Source organism: Lampetra fluviatilis, chromosome 54 (genome assembly GCF_964198595.1).
Source record: "Lampetra fluviatilis chromosome 54, kcLamFluv1.1, whole genome shotgun sequence".
Taxonomy (NCBI): domain Eukaryota; kingdom Metazoa; phylum Chordata; class Hyperoartia; order Petromyzontiformes; family Petromyzontidae; genus Lampetra; species Lampetra fluviatilis.
In genome coordinates, this window is record NC_136328.1 from 5,434,573 (window position 1) to 5,452,569 (window position 17,997).

The 17,997-nt window shown below is 51.8% G+C and overlaps 1 protein-coding gene across 1 annotated transcript; it reads right to left on the bottom strand.

Annotated features, from left to right (window-relative positions):
* Positions 1-759: 759 nt before the first annotated feature.
* NAPG (NSF attachment protein gamma) lies at positions 760-13,544 on the bottom strand. The gene is made up of 12 exons (XM_078879637.1): positions 13,337-13,544; positions 11,528-11,595; positions 10,221-10,305; positions 9,539-9,556; positions 7,193-7,223; positions 6,709-6,818; positions 5,889-5,955; positions 5,543-5,613; positions 4,643-4,721; positions 3,573-3,652; positions 2,985-3,114; positions 760-1,460 (listed from the first exon to the last, which is right to left on the bottom strand). Exons 1-12 carry the CDS (start codon positions 13,390-13,392, stop codon positions 1,296-1,298), a joined length of 960 nt encoding a protein of 319 aa, XP_078735763.1. The 5' UTR covers positions 13,393-13,544; the 3' UTR covers positions 760-1,295.
* Between the last annotated feature and the right edge of the window lie 4,453 nt (positions 13,545-17,997).

Consider the following 17,997-nt stretch of genomic DNA (forward strand, 5'->3'; position numbering starts at 1 on the left):
GGTCGCTGCGTGGCTTCCCGCCTGAAAGAAAATAAAACGAATCCGAAAAAAGAACAAACGATTTTTCGCGTTTGCGATTTCAATCGTGCTTTTTTTTTTTTGATCAGCAAGTGAAACATTTACGAAAGGAAACGAGAGGACAACCACAACGACACGACGACAATGCGGCTAAGCGGACGATGGGATCGGCGCGGAATCGTATCGAACGAGAAAAATCGCGGGGGGCCCCCCCCCCCAAAAAAAAAAACCCCGGCGACCCCCCACTCGACGCATCGATCTGTGAATCATCGACGACGACGACGCCGCCGCCGCATGGACCGGAAATTAGGGGCCCCCCCCTTGTGACGTCACCGCTAAGCAGGCTGGCAGGCGAAGGTTCGGCCTTGCCGTCAGAGGGTCCACGGAACGGAACAAAAACCACTTGGCACGGTGGCACCACGACACGGGGGTTTCTATACCAGCAATAAGGATGATAAATATTCTATTATTATTTTAGTTAATCGCAACACAGTCATAAAGATGAACCCACGTGGGCCAGGCGTGATATGGTGGGTGCAATAGCACGTCACCTCACATTTCCTCCCCACCCTGCCCCCTCCCCCCCAAAATAAAATAAAAACGAGCAGCGAATGAGTGCTGAAATGTAGTCCATGTGTTTGTTTATTTGTCTGTGTGTCTCGTGTGCCGTGTCGGCCTTCATAGGTGCTACTCGCCAACAGCACTTGCCCCAACAGTCTGTTAAAGGTTATACGGGTGGTCTTTTTCTTTGTTTTTGTGTTCATATGTACTTTATATACATATGTGTGTGTGCGTGTGTATGTGTGTGTGTCTATAGCGCTGTATAGGACCTTCATCGATGCTCGCGAACAGCATGTTGTCTTTCTGTGTGCGTGTGTGTGTATGTACGTGCAATTAGTGACGATGGGAGCGGTGGCGCAGCGGTTAGCGCACTGGGCTGCGAACCCGGCGACCCGAGTTCGGTTCCCGCTCACGGCCATTAACAGCGACAGCGAATATCTCAACCGGTCCTGGGCCTCCCCTAGGTCGACTCGGCCTTGCTAGAGTACCTGGTGCGGTGTGTAAAACATCAGCACTGGGGGGAGACAAAGGTGACCGGGCGTTGATCTTAGCCACCCCTCCCCACTGTGCACTGTAACAGCACCAACAATCTGTTAGACGCTACACAGGGAGGTGATCTTGCACGTGTGTACGGATGTACGTATGCGCGCGTGTGTGTGTGTGTGTGCGTATATGTCCGTGTGTTTGTGCGTGCGTGCGTGTTCGTGCGTGTACGTTCAGCAGAGCCCCCCCGCATACTCATCGTCCTCCTCGCCCCCCCCGCTGGGGGAGGTGGCCCCCGCCTGGGGCCCATCACCCCCCCCGGACCCGGCCAGTGGAGACGCCACTTTCCTCTTGGACGGCACCCCCACCACTTGCAGACTCCGCGCCAGCTTGGTGTACTGTGTGCACACGTCACCCAACGTCAAACACCCATCGCCACCACCACCATCGCCACCACCACCATCATCGCCACCACCACCATTATTGCCACCACCACCATCATCACTACCATCAGCATCGTTGCCATCGCCACTACCACCACCACCATCATCGCTACCATCAGCATCGTTGCCATCGCCACTACCACCACCATCGCTACCATCAGCATCGTTGCCATCGCCACTACCACCACCACCATCATCGCTACCATCAGCATCGTTGCCATCGCCACTACCACCATCATCGCTACCATCAACATCGTTGCCATCGCCACTACCACCACCACCATCATCGCTACCATCAGCATCGTTGCCATCGCCACTACCACCACCATCGCTACCATCAGCATCGTTGCCATCGCCACTACCACCACCATCGCTACCATCAACATCGTTGCCATCGCCACGCCCGTCACCACCACCGTTATCGCCATCACCGGACTTACAACAACTTACAGCACCATCGTCATTACCACACCCACCACCATCAACACTCCTGCCACCACCACCAAGACCACCATCACCCCCCACCCCATCAACCACACCCTCACTACAGCCAGCATTAGCACCATCATCATTACTTGCACCACCACCGGCGTGCAAGTGCTGTGCGTGTGAACCCTGTGTGTGCGTGTGCTTGCGCGTGCCATGCGTGTGTACTGCGTGTCCGTGCGTGTGCTTGCGCGTGTACTGCGAGTGAAGAATGTGCTGCGTATGTGCCCCACTTGCCATGCGTCTAGTACGCGCGTACTGCGAATGTGCTCCAGCGCGCTGCCGTGTGCGCGTGTGTGTGTGTGTGCGTGTGTGTGCGTGTGTGCGTGTGTGTGTGTGCGTGTGTGCGCGTGTGCGCGTGTGTGCGTGTGTGTGTGTGCGTGTGTGCGTGTGTGCTGCCGTGCGCGTGTGCGTGTGTGCGCTGTGTACGCTGCTGTGCGTGCGTCTTTGACGCGCGTACTGCGAATGTGCTGCATGTGTGCTGCCGTGCGCGTGTGCGTGTGTGTGCTGCGTGCGCTGCGTGTGTGTGTGCGCTGCGTGCGCTGCGTGCGCTGCGTGCGCTGGTGTGCGTGTGTGCGCTGGTGTGCGTGTGTGCGCTGCGTGCGCTGCGTGTGTGTGCGTGTGTGTGCTGCGTGTGTGCGCTGCGTGCGCTGCGTGTGCTGCGTGCGCTGGTGTGCATGTGTGTGCTGCGTGCGCTGCGTGTGCGTGTGTGCGCTGGTGTGCGTGTGTGCGCTGCGTGTGCTGTGTGCGCTGCGTGTGCTGCGTGCGCTGGTGTGCATGTGTGTGCTGCGTGCGCTGGTGTGCATGTGTGCGCTGCGTGTGCTGCGTGCGCTGGTGTGCGTGTGTGCGCTGCGTGCGCTGCGTGTGCTGCGTGCGTGTGCGCTGCGTGTGCTGCGTGCGTGTGTGTGCTGCGTGTGCTGCGTGTGCGCTGCGTGTGCTGCGTGCGTGTGTGTGCTGCGTGTGCTGCGTGTGCGCTGCGTGTGCGTGACGCACGTCGTTGTCCATGTACTTGAAGAGCGGGGAGCTGCACACGGCGAAGACGGCGTCGGGGTCCTGCTGGTCGAACGCCTCCAGCAGCTGCTCCAGCGCCGCACAGTCCTCGCTCGCCGTGAAGCCCGGGATGCTGCGCCACAAAGACAAAGGTCCCCCCCCACCCCGTGTGGCCTTAACACACTTTCGGGACAAGTGCTGTTCGCGAGTAGCACCGACGAAGGCCGACGCGGCACACGAGGGGGTGGGTGGCCAGCACCACGCCCGACCCTCTGTAGGGTGCCCTCTGTGGAGCGCGGTTTGTAGGATGCGGTCTGTAGGGTGCCGTCTGTAGGATGCGGTCTATAGGGTGTGATCTGTAGAGTGCCGTCTGTAGGGTGCCGTCTGTAGGGTGCCGTCTGTAGGATGTGGTCTGTAGGATGCGGTCTGTAGGATGCGGTCTGTAGGGTGCCGTCTGTAGGATGCGGTCTGTAGGGTGTAGTCTGTATGGTGCCGTCTGTAGGGTCCGGCTTGTACGATGTTCCGTCTGCACGGTGTTCCGTCTGCACGGTGTTCCGTCTGTATGGTGCCGTCTGTATTTCATCTGCTCACCTGTAGCTCTCCCGCACGCACTTCTCCGCCGCGACGTAGTCGTTGCGGTGCAGGTGAACCAGCACCTGGGAGATGGTTTTCTGTGACGGCACAGCCACGCATCGCAACATCACCGCAACATCTCCGTAGCATCACCACAACATCAACATCACTGCAGGATCTCAGTAGCATCGCCACAACATCACCACAACATCACCACAACATCAACATCACCACAACATCACAACATCACCACAACATCAACATCACAATATCAGCATCACCGCAGCATCGCCAAAGCACCGTCGCAACACCACCGCAGCATCTCAGTAGCATCACCACAACATCAACATCACCGCATCATCGCTGTCGCATCACCACAACATCACCACAACATCATCACAACATCACCACATCAACATCACCGCAACATCTCTCTAGCATCACCACATCACCATCACCGCAACATCACCACAAGGCACGGTGGGCTTTCTCCCAGTTCTCCGGTTTCCTCCCACACAAAGCCAAACTCTCACGAATAGAAGTCAATACACGGACAAACATCCCAACGCAGCAGGACCCCCTTGAAAATCATCTCGAGGGAGGGAGGGAGGGTGGGGCAGAGGTCGCAAACGGGTTTTGATTCCTTACCCGTACACGTACCCGGCCGCACCAGGGTCGCAAACGGGTACCCGTACCCTACCCGATACCCGGCTACCCGATACCCGGCTACCCGTACCCGGCCGGGTATCGGGTACCCGATTGCGATCTCTGGGATGAAGCCATGTTGCAGGCGCGGGTGGGTTGATTCTAGGAACTTGAATTGTGAGAAGAGACAAGACGTTGGGAAATGAGTGACAATCACGGTGACTCACCAGTGACTCACGGCCTTCTCACTCATTGGTTGGGGTGAGTCACGTGCGGCTACCCGTACCCGTACCTGGCCGCACCAGGGTCGCAAACGGCTACCCGTACCCGGCCGGGTATCGGGTAGGGTACGGGTATCGGGTACCCGATTGCAACCTCAGGGGTGGGGGGAAAAGGAGTGAAAGGAGTGGGGGAGAAATGGAGGGAGGGAGGGAGACACTCACCTTGTTGCAGGTGGCGTAATTCTCAAGGTCGCGACACATGAGCTTCTCCTTTTGCAGAGACACAACCGCCTCGTCCAGCCTGGACAAGGAGACGCGGGGAGCACGGACGCAAGGGGACGTGGGGATACAGCGGACACAGGGACATACACAGGGGGACATGGGAACACAGAGTTATAGGACAACGTTTGTACGGTGAAACAGGTGCCATAGGGAAATAAAGACATGGGTGCGCAGAGACACAGAGGCATAGGGTTGCACAGGTTCAGACATATGCAACGGATGTGTACATTGCACGCTCGTGGGCATGTGCGTACGTGCGCATGTCTGCGTACATGTTTGAACGTATGTGTGGACGTGTGTACACGTGTATATGTGTGTTTGAAGGTGTGGTTGTACATGTTGGGGGCACAGGTGGTACATCAACCAGTCATCTCAGTCAACCCATGGCACCCTGGGGGTCTGTCCCCAAGACCTCCTGCCACCAGCGAACCTTTTAAACTTCGGGTGATAGTCTTAAAGTACACCTAGCCTGGTACAGGCGCCGTGGTGATTCGTGGCGAATGGCGGCTGTTGTTGTTCTTGTGTGTACGTGTGTGTGTGTGTGCAGCAAACCGAGTTCGATTCCTGCTTCACAGGCCAACATCGGTGACGAATATCTGAACCGGTCCTGGGCCTCTCCTAGGTCGACTCGGCCTCAAATGAGTACCTGTTGTGCTGTGTAAACAGCAGCATTGGGGATCTTTGTCTTTGTATGTCTGCGCGTCGGATGGGGAGCTGGCTACCCACCCCTTCATGTGTCGTGCAGGCGTTAATCGGTGCTCGTAAAAAGCACTTGCCCCAACAGCCTGCTAAAGGCTATGTGGGGGGGGGGGATCTCTTTGTCTTTGTGTTCACGTGTACCTCCCTCCTCGCACCAGGAGCCGCGAGATCCGGTCCAACATTTCTGCAGCTTGGCGCATCCTCTCCTCATTCTGACAAGAGTTGGACACGCGGGGGGGGGGGGGGGGGGGCACGTGGGGGGGGGGGGGTCACGTGGGGGGGGGGGGGTCACGCGGGGTCACGACCTCCAACTGGCACATCCCCGGTCTAACACAGACACTTCACGCACTCTACCGCACCCCACATCCCCCCCCCTCTACCTCGACACCCCTCACCCTGTCTGCTCACCCTTCATACCTCTCCTCACAGCATCACTTCACCCCTCACCTCTCACCCCATCTCTTGACCCCTCACCCCTCCCCCTCACCTCGTACACAGACCCTGCAGCCCGGAACAGCTCAATGGCCTTGTCCAGATTCACCGTCTCCACCAGCCTGGGGGTCAGAGGTCACGTGTAGTGTATCCCGGCCGTCCAGTGTGTGTGCGCGTGAGTGAAGCCCAGCCGTGTGCTATGAGTAACCACCCAGATGTGTGTGGCGTAACCCAGCCATAGCCCGGCTGTGTGCGAGCATATCCCGCCTGTGTGTGTGTATCTCAGCTGTGTGGCTGTATCCCGGCCGTGTGTGTGTTTCCTGGCTGTAGCCCGGTTGTATGCCGGCTGCGTGTGACTGTGTGCGTATACCCAGCTGTATCCCGGCTGGGTGTAGCCCAGCTGTATCCCGGCTGTGTGTGAGAATACCTTGGCTGTATGCCGGCTGTGTGTGTGTATCCTGCCTATGTGTGCACGTGTGTGTGCACGTGTGTGTGTGCGTGTCTCGACTGTGTGCGTGTATCCTGGCTATGTGTGCACGTGTGTGTGCACGTGTGTGTGTGTGTGTGTGTCTCGGCTGTGTGCGTGTATCCTGGCTATGTGTGCACGTGTGTGTGCACGTGTGTGTATCCTGGCTATGTGTGCACGTTTGTGTGCACGTGTGTGTGCACGTGTGTGTGCGTGTCTCGGCTGCGTGCGTGTCTCGGCTGTGTGCGTGTATCCTGGCTATGTATGCACGTGTGTGTGCACGTGTGTGTGCACGTGTGTGTGCACGTGTGTGTGCACGTGTGTGTGCACGTGTGTGTGCACGTGTGTGTGCACGTGTGTGTGTGCGTCGCGGCTGCGTGTGTGCGTGCGTGCAACCTGGAAGCCGTACTTGCCGGCGCGCTCCAGCGCGATGGCGGCAGTGTCCGGCGTGCCGTTCTCCAGGTACATGGTGCTCGCGCGCTCAATCAGGTCCACAGCCTCGGGCAGACGCTGCATCTCCTGCCACGCGCACGCACGCGCATGTGCACACGCGCATGTACACACACGCAATACTAAAGACAAACATCCCCCTTCAACAGACCGTTGGGGCAAGCGCTGTTAGCGAGTGGCAGCTATGAAGGCCGGCACAAACGCGGCACACGAAGGGGGTGGGTGGTCAGCACGATGCCCGACCGCCTTTGTCTCCCCAATGCTGATGTTGTACACATTGCATCAGCTACTCATTTAAGGCTGAGTCGATCTAAGGGAGGCCCTGCACTGGTTCGGGTGTTCACCACCGATGTCGGCCGCGAGCGGCAATCTCGGCTCAGCGGGTTCGTAGCGCAGTGCGCCAACCACTGCACCACCACTCTCCCACGCACGCACGTCGTTACCTTCAGCATCATCCCCGCCTGTTCGTACGCCCTGCGACGAGACGCACAAGCACACAATCAACAGGCGTCGGTGTTCACCGCAGCCATTAACAACTACACGCCACCCACCCGCCGACCAGATAAACATTTACGATTCAGCGCCACGATCCCGCGTGAAGAGCCATTTCCTCGCCTCGTGTCGTTCGCCGCGCGATTATTTCCCGTCTCGGTTGGTGTGGCCGTGGTGGGGTCGCCGCGAGAGCCTAGAATGCGACGCTGGCGGGTTTTTTTTTTGGTGCGATTTAGAAAAACAAAACTGTTCCTTTTGGGGCAATTACGCGTTACCCGTTGCAGCGCGTCGCGCGTTCGATCACGATGGCGCGAGTTAACCCGGTTAAAGAGAGTGGGGGGTGGGGGGGTAGGAAGGAGGAGGGTGAGCTGGGGCGCAGCGGTGGGGGTGAGGTAGGTATTTAAAAGGGGGGGGGGGTGAGAAGAAAGGGGGGTGTAACCAAATCACCCTCAAATAAAATAAACATAAAAGGCGGCTAATGAGCGTTCGTACTTCCCCTCCACCCCTCCGAGCCCGTCTCCCGTCTGGTGGCAAGGGGCTATACGCCTTGTCGTCGGTCCCCGTCTCCCGGTCCTCCATCCAGCTAGCTAATTTCAGGTGTGGTATGAAGGGGGGGGGGGGGGGGCAATCTGTCCTCATATTCCTCCTCCTTGCCCTTGAGCTTACGGCTCAGATGCCCCATACCCGCGCGTGCGAGAGGCGTACTATAGGCGTTTGATGTGAACTTTAATTTCCATCGACATAAACATCGACTCCGCGCGTGCATCACGAGCCCTACTAACTCATCTTCTTGGTTCTTTCGGTAAAGTCACGTAGAAGGGAAATAATAAAATAATAATAATAATAAAATAATTCTCACAACGTTTCGGCCACAACGCGAGCAGCCGTCCTCAGGTGAAGAACAGGTCTGTCGGATTATTTCCCTTCTACGTGACTTTACCGAAAGAACCAAGAAGATGAATCCCTGCAGTCACGAAAGCTTTAAACCCTGGTAACTCGTTTAGCCATCGGCCTCCTAAAAATGCCCTGGTGCTCACCCGGGCTGCCCCTGGGGCCTGCTGTTGTTGGTGCTGGGCTGTTGCTGCCCTGTCTGCCCAAATGTCTCGTTGATACTGTTGGTGCTGCCCTGGCTACCCTAGGTCTTGTTGTTGTTGCTGCAGTCCCAGCTGCCCCTGTGTTGGTGCTAACCCGGGCTGCCCCTGGGGCCTGCTGTTGTTGGTGCTGGGCTGTTGCTGCCCTGTCTGCCCTAATGTCTCGTTGATATTGTTGGTGCTGCCCAGGCTACCCGAGGTCTTGTTGTTGTTGCTGCTGTCCCAGCTGCCCCTGTGTTGGTGCTGCCCAGGCTGCCCCTGGGCCTTGTCGTTGTTGCTGTTGTGGTTGGTGCTGGCTCAGGGCTGTGCCACAGCATTGCTCTCTCTCCTCTATTCCATGTTTTTTCTGACCCCAGCCCCCCGGCACACACCCCCCCTTCTATGTTGGGTTGAGCCAACCCCACACCCGAGCCACTCGCTCCACCACTGGGCCACCCGGCCGGATTGTTATACAAATCATCGTTCCTGTCGTTGTGGAGAATATAACAACAATGCATCCTTCACATATCCGTCTATCCGCATCAAAAAATTAATTTCTTACACGACCCCATCTTACGCGACGGCCTTTTTGGCACAGCATAGTTTTAGGCGCATTGTTTCAAGACAAGCAAACTCTGGACCGGTGGTTTTATACTCTGACCGTATCATTCCAATAAGTTTGAGGCAATGTTACAAATTGGCATGTTAATTTGCTGTAGTTTGCATTGGTCGAAAGGTTGAGCTTTTTAAATCCTTTATATTAAGTTCACTTGCTTGCTTGCTTGCGCGCTTACGACCGTGCAAATATTTCGGCCGTTTTTTAACCCACTTCCCGTGATCCAATCGAGCTGACATTTTGCACACAGACTCGTTGTGCGTGACAATTTCTTTTCGTAAAAAAAAAATTCCAAAATTGTACACTTTTTAGGAATTTTTTTTTTTCATATTTAATTTAAAATACCAATGTGATAAAAATGAAACTCTTACTCAAGAAAAACAGAAATGAATAATAAAATAAAACCGATGCCACGCATATAAAGGATTTATAGTGAAAAACGTTGTTTTTACGGGTTAATTTTTATATGACTGCGGGGGCTGCTCGTGATTGTCCGAGTCCACCTGCGACCCCGTACTTGAACTCGGGTTCTGCCACATATCAGGTGATGAGAGGTTTGACCGCAGCGTGAGTAGCAGGCAGAATGTTGAGCGTCCGAAGTGGATACTTACTTTGCCGAGTGGAAGAGCCTGAGAGGTGAGGTTAAGGATGAATGTTCACGTATAGGAATGCACTTAACGAACAATATCATTTGTTATAAATGTATTAAGCTGGCACGGGTCAGTAGGGACGGGTGGCTTTTTTCCACTGCACGAAGCCTTGCTGTGCCACCAACGTCACACGTGACTGGAAGACACGTGCAGTTGACGTGTCGACGCTCTGTTTACATTGTACGTCACAAGATGCCTTGTGAGGCCAGTGTAGCACGGCTCGGTTCCGGCTCGGCTCTGCAAACAGCCAGCGGTGGAAAGCCACCCATGCCGTGCCGACTGCGTGCTGACATGGCTCAGATTCAAAGTTCATTTATTAGGTGTAGCCCTGTGAGCCATTCGGCTCTTGAATCGGGTGCAACCGCAACAAACAAAAAATTAAAACATGAACAAGAAAACATCTTAAAGTGACTATGTGCAAACAGAAAATCCAAGAAAAGACAGCAAAATATTGCAGAAAAAATCACCGTACACCAACCCTGTGCAAATATCCCAGTGGGATGCAAGTCAAACAACAACAACAACCACAAGACCAGTGGAGAAGGGTTATTGGTGAGCGAGGGCGGGGGGAGGGGGTGGAGGGGTGGGTTACCACTCCCATCAGCGCGAGCGTGGGTTGTGGCCACCGGGCCAAGCAGGATACGCCTGGTTGAATTTGTGGGACTGCGCCTCCTTGAGGTAGGCCTCCTTGGCCTGATCGTACTGCTTGGCGTTCTTAAACGCCACCGCTGAGACACACGCACACACACGCACACAAGAACACAAACACAATTACACACTCGCAGGACAAAGACAAAGATCCCCCGAAGAGTCTGTAACAGACTGTTGAACGGTACACGAGGGGGTGGGTGGCCAGCACCACGCCCGACCGCCTTCGTCTCCCCAGCGGCGATGTTCACACACCGCACCAGGTACTCATTTGAGGCTGAGTAAACCTAGGGGAGGCCCAGGACCAGTTCAGATAATCGTCACTGGTATTTCCCAAGAGCGGGAATTGATCCCGGGTTGCCGGTTTCGTAGCGCAGCGCGCTAACCGCTGCACTACCGCTCCCCACGAGTAATAGAACACACGTGTACACACACGGACAGATCCCCATGTAGTCTATAGAGGCTGTATGGGGAGGGGGGGGGGGGACTGCTGTTGGCGAGCACCTATGAAAGCCGGGAACGGCGCACGAGGAGGTGGCATTGGAAGCAGAATCAGAAAATCTGAAAATTTATACTGGAGAAATTTAATGAGCTATGACGCTCTTTTCTCACAGATGTCCAGTAGTTTTTCACACATGTCCAGTAGAAACAATGGTGCAAGTTTCTTAAATCCACCCACCCCACCGCCTCTGTCCACCCAGTGGTATGGGTACACAACAGTTAAGTCAATGTGCGGGCATATCGCGTGCGCCTCTTCCTCCTAAAAAATCATCTTCCAATTATGGATTGTAAAAATAATCGATTACAGCTATGCAGATTATCAGTTAACAACCCTTGGCAGTGGTTGATGTCAGCGGTCAAAGTAGATGTCTGCGTCAAGGGTTTGGATCAGGCGTAGAGGTCAGAGGTTTGCGTCAGGCAGGGTTCGAGGTCAGAGATATGGGTAAAAAAACAACTATATTTTGGTTTTGCCAGGTAAGGCGCACTGAGCTGTACAGCTCTTTTTAAGCAGCGACCTGGCCACAAATGATCGCTCAACGAAGTGGCTTATCACGTGGACATTTATAGCAGCCAAATACTCTGAACGCGTGACGTTGATTCTACATGTGAAGGGGGAAAAACTGGAGGGACCCGGAGAAAATCCACGCGACCATGGGGAGATAAACATGCAAATTGTAAACATACAGTAGGTCGTTGGGGTCAGGATCGAACCACGACCCCCTTGTATTACCAGGTGAGGTAGCTAACATCTCACCAACGTGGGTCACGAGTTGAGGTCGGATTTAGGGGTCAGGTTATCACCTGCTTTGCTGAACTCTGAAGCGGCTCCGTCATAGTCCGGCTTCCACTTGAGGAATCCAGTCTTGAGACTGAGGAACAAGGGGGAAGGGGGGGGGGTCATGGGGTCACAGGGGGTCACAGGTCAACTATGGACATCATGTCATGGCCGGCCAAGGGCAATCACGTAGGGCAAGCCAGCAGGGAGTAATACTGGTAGGAACCTCCTGGTTACACCAGCCCACAGGGGATTATTGTGTCCGTCCGTCCGTCGTGCATCCAAAAATGGGAGGGGTGGGGCTGGGTGGAGAGGGGAGGGTGGGGAGGGGCTGGGTAGGGAGGGTGGGGAGGGGAGGGTGGGGAGGAGCTGGGTGGGGCTGGGTGGGGAGGGGCTGGTCACCCCGTGGTGCCGTTGACCCTGGCCATTGATCGAGCAATCCAACGTTCCTACCAGCTCCCTCCGCAGGAATGTGTTTTCTCACTGAACATATTCCTATAGGTGGCAAGTGACCGGTTGCCACAGCCATAGCGAAATGTCATACTGGATGTGGTGTGCCGGGTATGGAAATACTCTCCCGCATAGGGACAGTCGCCGTTAAGTGACTGTGACAGACACAATCAGTCACACGGGGGAACTCACTATCAGCCACTGTCACTCACACAGGATCAGCTACAGGCAGTCACATAGGGTCAGTCATATAGGGTCAGTCACATAGGGTCAGTCATATAGGGTTAGTCACACAGGGTCAGTCATATAGGGTCAGTCACATAGGGTCAGTCATATAGGGTCAGTCATATAGGGTAGTCACATAGGGTCAGTCATATAAGGTCAGTCGCTGTTACACAAGATCAGTCACTATCAGTCACACAGTCATTGAGTCACACAGGGAATGTCAGTAACACAGCAACAATCACTATCAGTTACAAAGGGCAATCACTCAGTCATACAGGCAGAGTAACTATTGGTTACGCGGGGTCAGTCACTGACAGTCACACAGACAGCGTCACTGTCAGTCACACACGGACAGTCACTAACGATTACACAGGATCAGTCAGTGTCAGTCACGCGGGGAGCGTCACTGACAGTCACACACCGACAGTCACACACCGACAGTCACACACCGACAGACACTGACAGTCAGACATCATTAGTCACTATCGGCTCCACAGGCTCAGTCACCATCCGCTCCACGGGAGCGTCACTGAAAGTCACCCAGGATCAGTCACTGACAGTCAGATCAGTCACTATCGCTTCCACAAGATCAGCCACTGTCAGTCACACAGACAGCGTCACTGACAGTCACACACCGACAGACACTGACAGTCAGGCTCAGTCACTATCGGCTCTACGGGATCAATCACACGGGAAGAGTCACTGACAGTCACCCAGGCTCAGTCACTATCGCTTCCACAAGATCAACCACTGTCAGTCACACAGACAGCGTCACTGACAGTCACACACGGACAGTCACCGACAGACACTGACAGTCACCGACAGTCAGGATCAGTCACTATCGCTTCCACAAGATCAACCACTGTCAGTCACACAGACAGCGTCACTGACAGTCACACACGGACAGTCACTGACAGTCAGACATGATCAGTCACTATAGGTTCCACAAGATCAGCCACTGTCAGTCACACAGACAGCGTCACTGACAGTCACACACGGACAGTCACTGACAGTCAGCATCAGTCACACAGACAGCGTCAATGACAGTCACACACGGACAGTCACTGACAGTCACCCAGGATCAGTCACTATCGTCTCCAAGGGATCAGTCACCGCCAGTCACACGCGGGTGACTCAGACACCCTCCCTCCCTCCCGCACCACTTCTCCGCGCTCGCCAGATGCTGCAGGGCCTCGTTGATCTTGCGGTCCGCCATGGCCTAGAGACAGAAGCGGCGTTGGTGGTGGTAGTGGTGGACGAGGTGGTGGACGAGGGGGTGGACGAGGGGAGACCCCCGGCAGGACCCGGGTGGTTTGCGGGTAGCGGCGGTCGACTCCGTGATGGGGGGCGGGGGGGGGGGCGACTTTCTCAATCCTCTTCCACACTGCGGCGGCACGCGATTGGTCGAGACGCAAACCACACCCACACCCCCCCCCTCACGTCACGTGCTCTTCGATCCGGGGCTGTTGACGTTAGACGAGAGCGTGCGGGATTGGACGCCGGGTCCCCCCCCCCTCTACCTCACCCAATATGGCCGCCAGCCGTTCAAGGCGGCGGGGGGGAATCTCCCGAAGACGTCAGGGCGTTTCCCGTAGTAAGATGGCGGAAGCGGATCGCTGTAACGTTGCCGCGGTCCCCCCCCCCCGTGGTAAGATGGCGGAAGCAGATCGGCTGTGACGTTGCCGCGGTCCCCCCCCCCCCCCGTGGTAAGATGGCGGAAGCGGATCGCTGTAACGTTGCGGCGATTCCCCCCCGTGGTAAGATGGCGGAAGCGGATCGCTGTGACGTTGGCGCGGTCCCGTGGTAAGATGGCTTCATTAGCAACCGCCACCCTCCTCGTGACTCTATGTCACGTGATTATACGGAATCAATCACGTGCATCGGCATTTAAAGGGCAACACTGGACAGGCGACGTTTCGGACAATGGTCCTTCCTCGTAGCACATATATGATGAGACAGTTTTAGTGAGTTTCTCTCGTAGTACAGTAATTTACCAATATAAAAATGTGTTAACTTAGTAACACGTTCGCCTTACTCAATAGCTACTAATAATATAAATTTGGATATTTAACAAACTGTCGGGAAACAGTTTGACAATGTCATTCTCATCAGGACCCCGTGATGTAAACAAAGTGCAGCCTCCAACGCTTACCATCATCCACTCTATCTGGCCTATTTATCTGCGATGAAGGGCCATTGCCCGAAACGTCGCCTATTCTATATATTTGTTTCTCCTTTTAAGACCACACACGGAGTGCTATTGATGAGCGTGTTGAGTTTAATGTTAAACGCACGTGCACGGGTGGGATAATTCAGTATGTAACACGATTTTTGTTCCTGGGTAGTAAGTGTTGTTTTCTAATTTCTTATGCGTCAAAAGTATAGAGCATGGCTATTATTCCCTACAAACTTTGCTTTTGTGACCAGGACTTTGTGAAGGAATGACACAAAGGAATGATTCTTTGGTTCTTTTCGGTTAAGTCACGTCTAAAAATATTTTTTTTTTTTAGACGTGACTTAACCGAAAAGAACCAAAGAATAATTCCGGCAGTCACGAAAGCTCCCAAATTAACAAAGGAATGACACAATTGCACACGTTTTCTCATTGAAAATAGGTACATTTCAAAATGTCACTGTCCTGGTCACAAAATAAAGTTTGTGGGGAATAATATAAATTTTCTACACGTTTGAGGCATAAGCAATTAGAAAATAACACTACCCAGGAACAAAAAAAATATCAATTTGTTACACAGTGTTATGATTGGAGTGGATTACTAACTTTGCTTTTGTGTCCTGATCACAAAAGCAAAGTTTGTGGGGAATAATAGCCATTTTTTAATTACTTTTGAGGCATAAGCAATTAGATAATAACACTATGTTTTTTTCGGTAAAGTCACGTAGGTAAAAAATTAAAATAAATTAAATCACGACGTTTCGGAGGCAACACAAGCTTCCGTCTTCAGGTGGAACCGTCACAGCAAAATGACTGTATCACTACCCAGCAACGCGGTCACGTGTAATCGAGCTGTGGAAAATAAATCGACTTAAAACCTAAATCGACCATAATATAATAACCGACTGCTCCCGCTGCGGTCCGTTCATTAAATATGACGGATCGGATTGGTTTTGCTGCGTTGCGTGGTCATCCGATGAGTAAGCGTAATCGAATGGATAAGTTGGTGCTGTATGACAGGTGCCAACGTTGGCGAGACGTTAGGGACCGTTCATAAATGACGTCACGCACCTAGGGGGGTGGGGGTCAGACATTTGTGACGATGTGTGACAGGGGGGGGGGGGGTGAGAAATGTGACGTCACATAAAAATGCGCAACTTTAAATAAATATGGACAACACGTTCTACTTAATTAAATAGACTTTTTAATAAATGTTTTCTCATATTTCAATTTAAAGCTTTCGTGACTGCAGGGATTCATCTTCTTGGTTCTTTCGGTAAAGTCACGTAGAAGGGAAATAATAAAATAATAAAAAATACAACATTATAAAATACAATTTTCACGACGTTTCGGCCACAACGCAAGCAGCCGTCCTCAGGTGAAGAACAGGTCTGTCGGGTTCTTTCGGTAAAGTCACGTAGACGGGAAATAATAAAATAATAAAAATATAAAACAATACAAATTATCACGACGTTTCGACTGCAACACAAGCAATCATCATCAGGTGTGAAATCCACAGCAACAAAATTTGAAAAAAAAATGTCTCCTACAATATCAGAGTGCAGCGCCACATTAAATACGCACTACAATGACAATAGTTTAAAGCGATTTGAAGCATGTTTTATTTTTTGGGGGGGGGCAGAGCTTTGTGACGTCATATGTGAGGGGGGTCTGACTTTTTGTGACGCCGTGTGACGAAGGGGGGGGGGCGGTCAAAAATCGTCCAAAATCGCGTGACGTCATTTATGGACGGCCCCTTGGCCGTAAGAGGGAATCTCATTTGGGTGGCCGTGTTGGTGAGAGCGCGGTGCGCTAATCACTGCGCCACCGCTCCTCATTGTAAAGTGCCACGTGACCCGAGCCCCCGTGTGGGGGGGGGGGATCCCGCGCATTTCCTAGGGAATCGAATCATCTTAATCGGATAATATAAGAATCGTCGTTTTCGATTAATGCATTACAAGCCGCGAAAAGAATCGACACATTGTTCAACACACGAATCGTTTAATCGATGCGTATGGTGCCGTTGTGGGTTACCGTTTATAATCGTGAGGTAAACTGATTAAAACTTAAACAGAGAATTACAACGTAACTCGCTTGATTCATCTATCAGTTTGCAAAATATAAGCAATACTACGAGTAACATCTGTCAATGTTTTTTTAAATTAAATTAACTTTATTTTAATACACGCTAAATGTAACTTTTGTACAACTTTGACGTGTAAAATGTGTGGTTATTACATTTAATATGAACATCATACAATAGTACCTGTATAAATAACAACATTATTCCAAACCGATTCAGCCCATTATCCATCGTGGATATATATATAAAATTAGTACGACTGTGGATAATACCACTGTGAATAATGTCATAGGAATGTGGAATTTCCACCACCGACTTGCCATTTCCATTCCCTTCTAGATTTGAAGCTTTCGTGACTGCAAGGATTCATACTCTTAGATTTTTCCGAAAAGTCACGTAGGTAAAAACAAATAATAGAAATAATAATAGAAATAATTATATATCACGACGTTTCGGAGGCAACACAAGTCTCCGTCATCAGGTGGGACCGTCACAGCTAAATTTACTTTACCGAAAAAACCTAAGTATTTACATTCCCGTATACGTTTGTGCCTATCCAGCACTGCTCATTTTACAAATCCACTTCTGTACGAGGGCATGACCATACTTCACCACGTTGGTCAATGCGGATTTGTTGAGTGCCGATAATTAATTACAGGGTGGTCCAGATGTCTTGTGACCCCTATTTCATTTTCTAAACGTAATTTTTTAAAGTAAGGTTTATTTAAAACAAATAAATATGCAAAGGATAAAAAATAATGTTTCGGGTTAACTAATTGGGGATCGCACAACAATGGATTTTGTTGCACTGCCCTAAGCTAACCACCACATATCCTCCTTCCATAGAAATATACATCTTTGTGTTAATTGTAAAATTATGACAAACCGTGCATCCCCTCCATAATTATTTGCACACTATGATGTCTCTGATTTGTGTTCCCATCCATGTGCTAAATTAAGGCTGATTTGTATAACCAAATAATGCAGAATTTGTAGCTGTGCATTGTTTTATTTCGCTTTCAGAGAGAGAAAATGATTCTGAGGTGCAGAAAATCGCAGACAAGTGGTAGTAAGGCAGGCAAAACCACCGCCAACAATTCCCCAACCTCTGGTTCTTTTTTGGGATGTTTGGCCAATTCAGAATCAAAATCTTTATTGCGACTGGAGGAATCCGATGAGCTATGAAGCTTCTTGGTTCTTTCGGTAAAGTCACGTAGAAGGGAAGTAATAAAATAATAAAAATAAAACATAATAAAGTCACGTAGAAGGGAAGTAATACAATAATAAAAATAAAACATAAAATACTTATTATGTTTATTTTTATTATTTTATTACTTCCCTTCTACGTGACTTTACCGAAATAACCAAGAAGATGAATCCCTGCAGTCACGAAAGCTTTAAATCTAAAAGCTATGAAGCTCTTTTTAACAGATGTCCATTTCCATCAATGATTTATAAGAATTGTTTTTTACCCTTTCTGGCAATAAAACAGTTGTGTTAAGATGTTAAAACACCAAACAGAAACCTATTGCCAGGAATCCTGTCAGCATTGACCACACATACTT

Bases quoted from the DNA above. Each gene is read 5' to 3' on its own strand.
- NAPG (XM_078879637.1), bottom strand. From the start codon at position 13,392: ATGGCGGACCGCAAGATCAACGAGGCCCTGCAGCATCTGGCGAGCGCG. The intron at 5,956-6,708 runs GTACGGCTTCCA...TCTGACCCCCAG, and splicing joins GCGCTGGAGCGCGCCGGCAA to GCTGGTGGAGACGGTGAATC. The intron at 1,461-2,984 runs GTGCGTCACGCA...GTGTGCACACAG, and splicing joins TCAAGTACATGGACAACGAC to TACACCAAGCTGGCGCGGAG.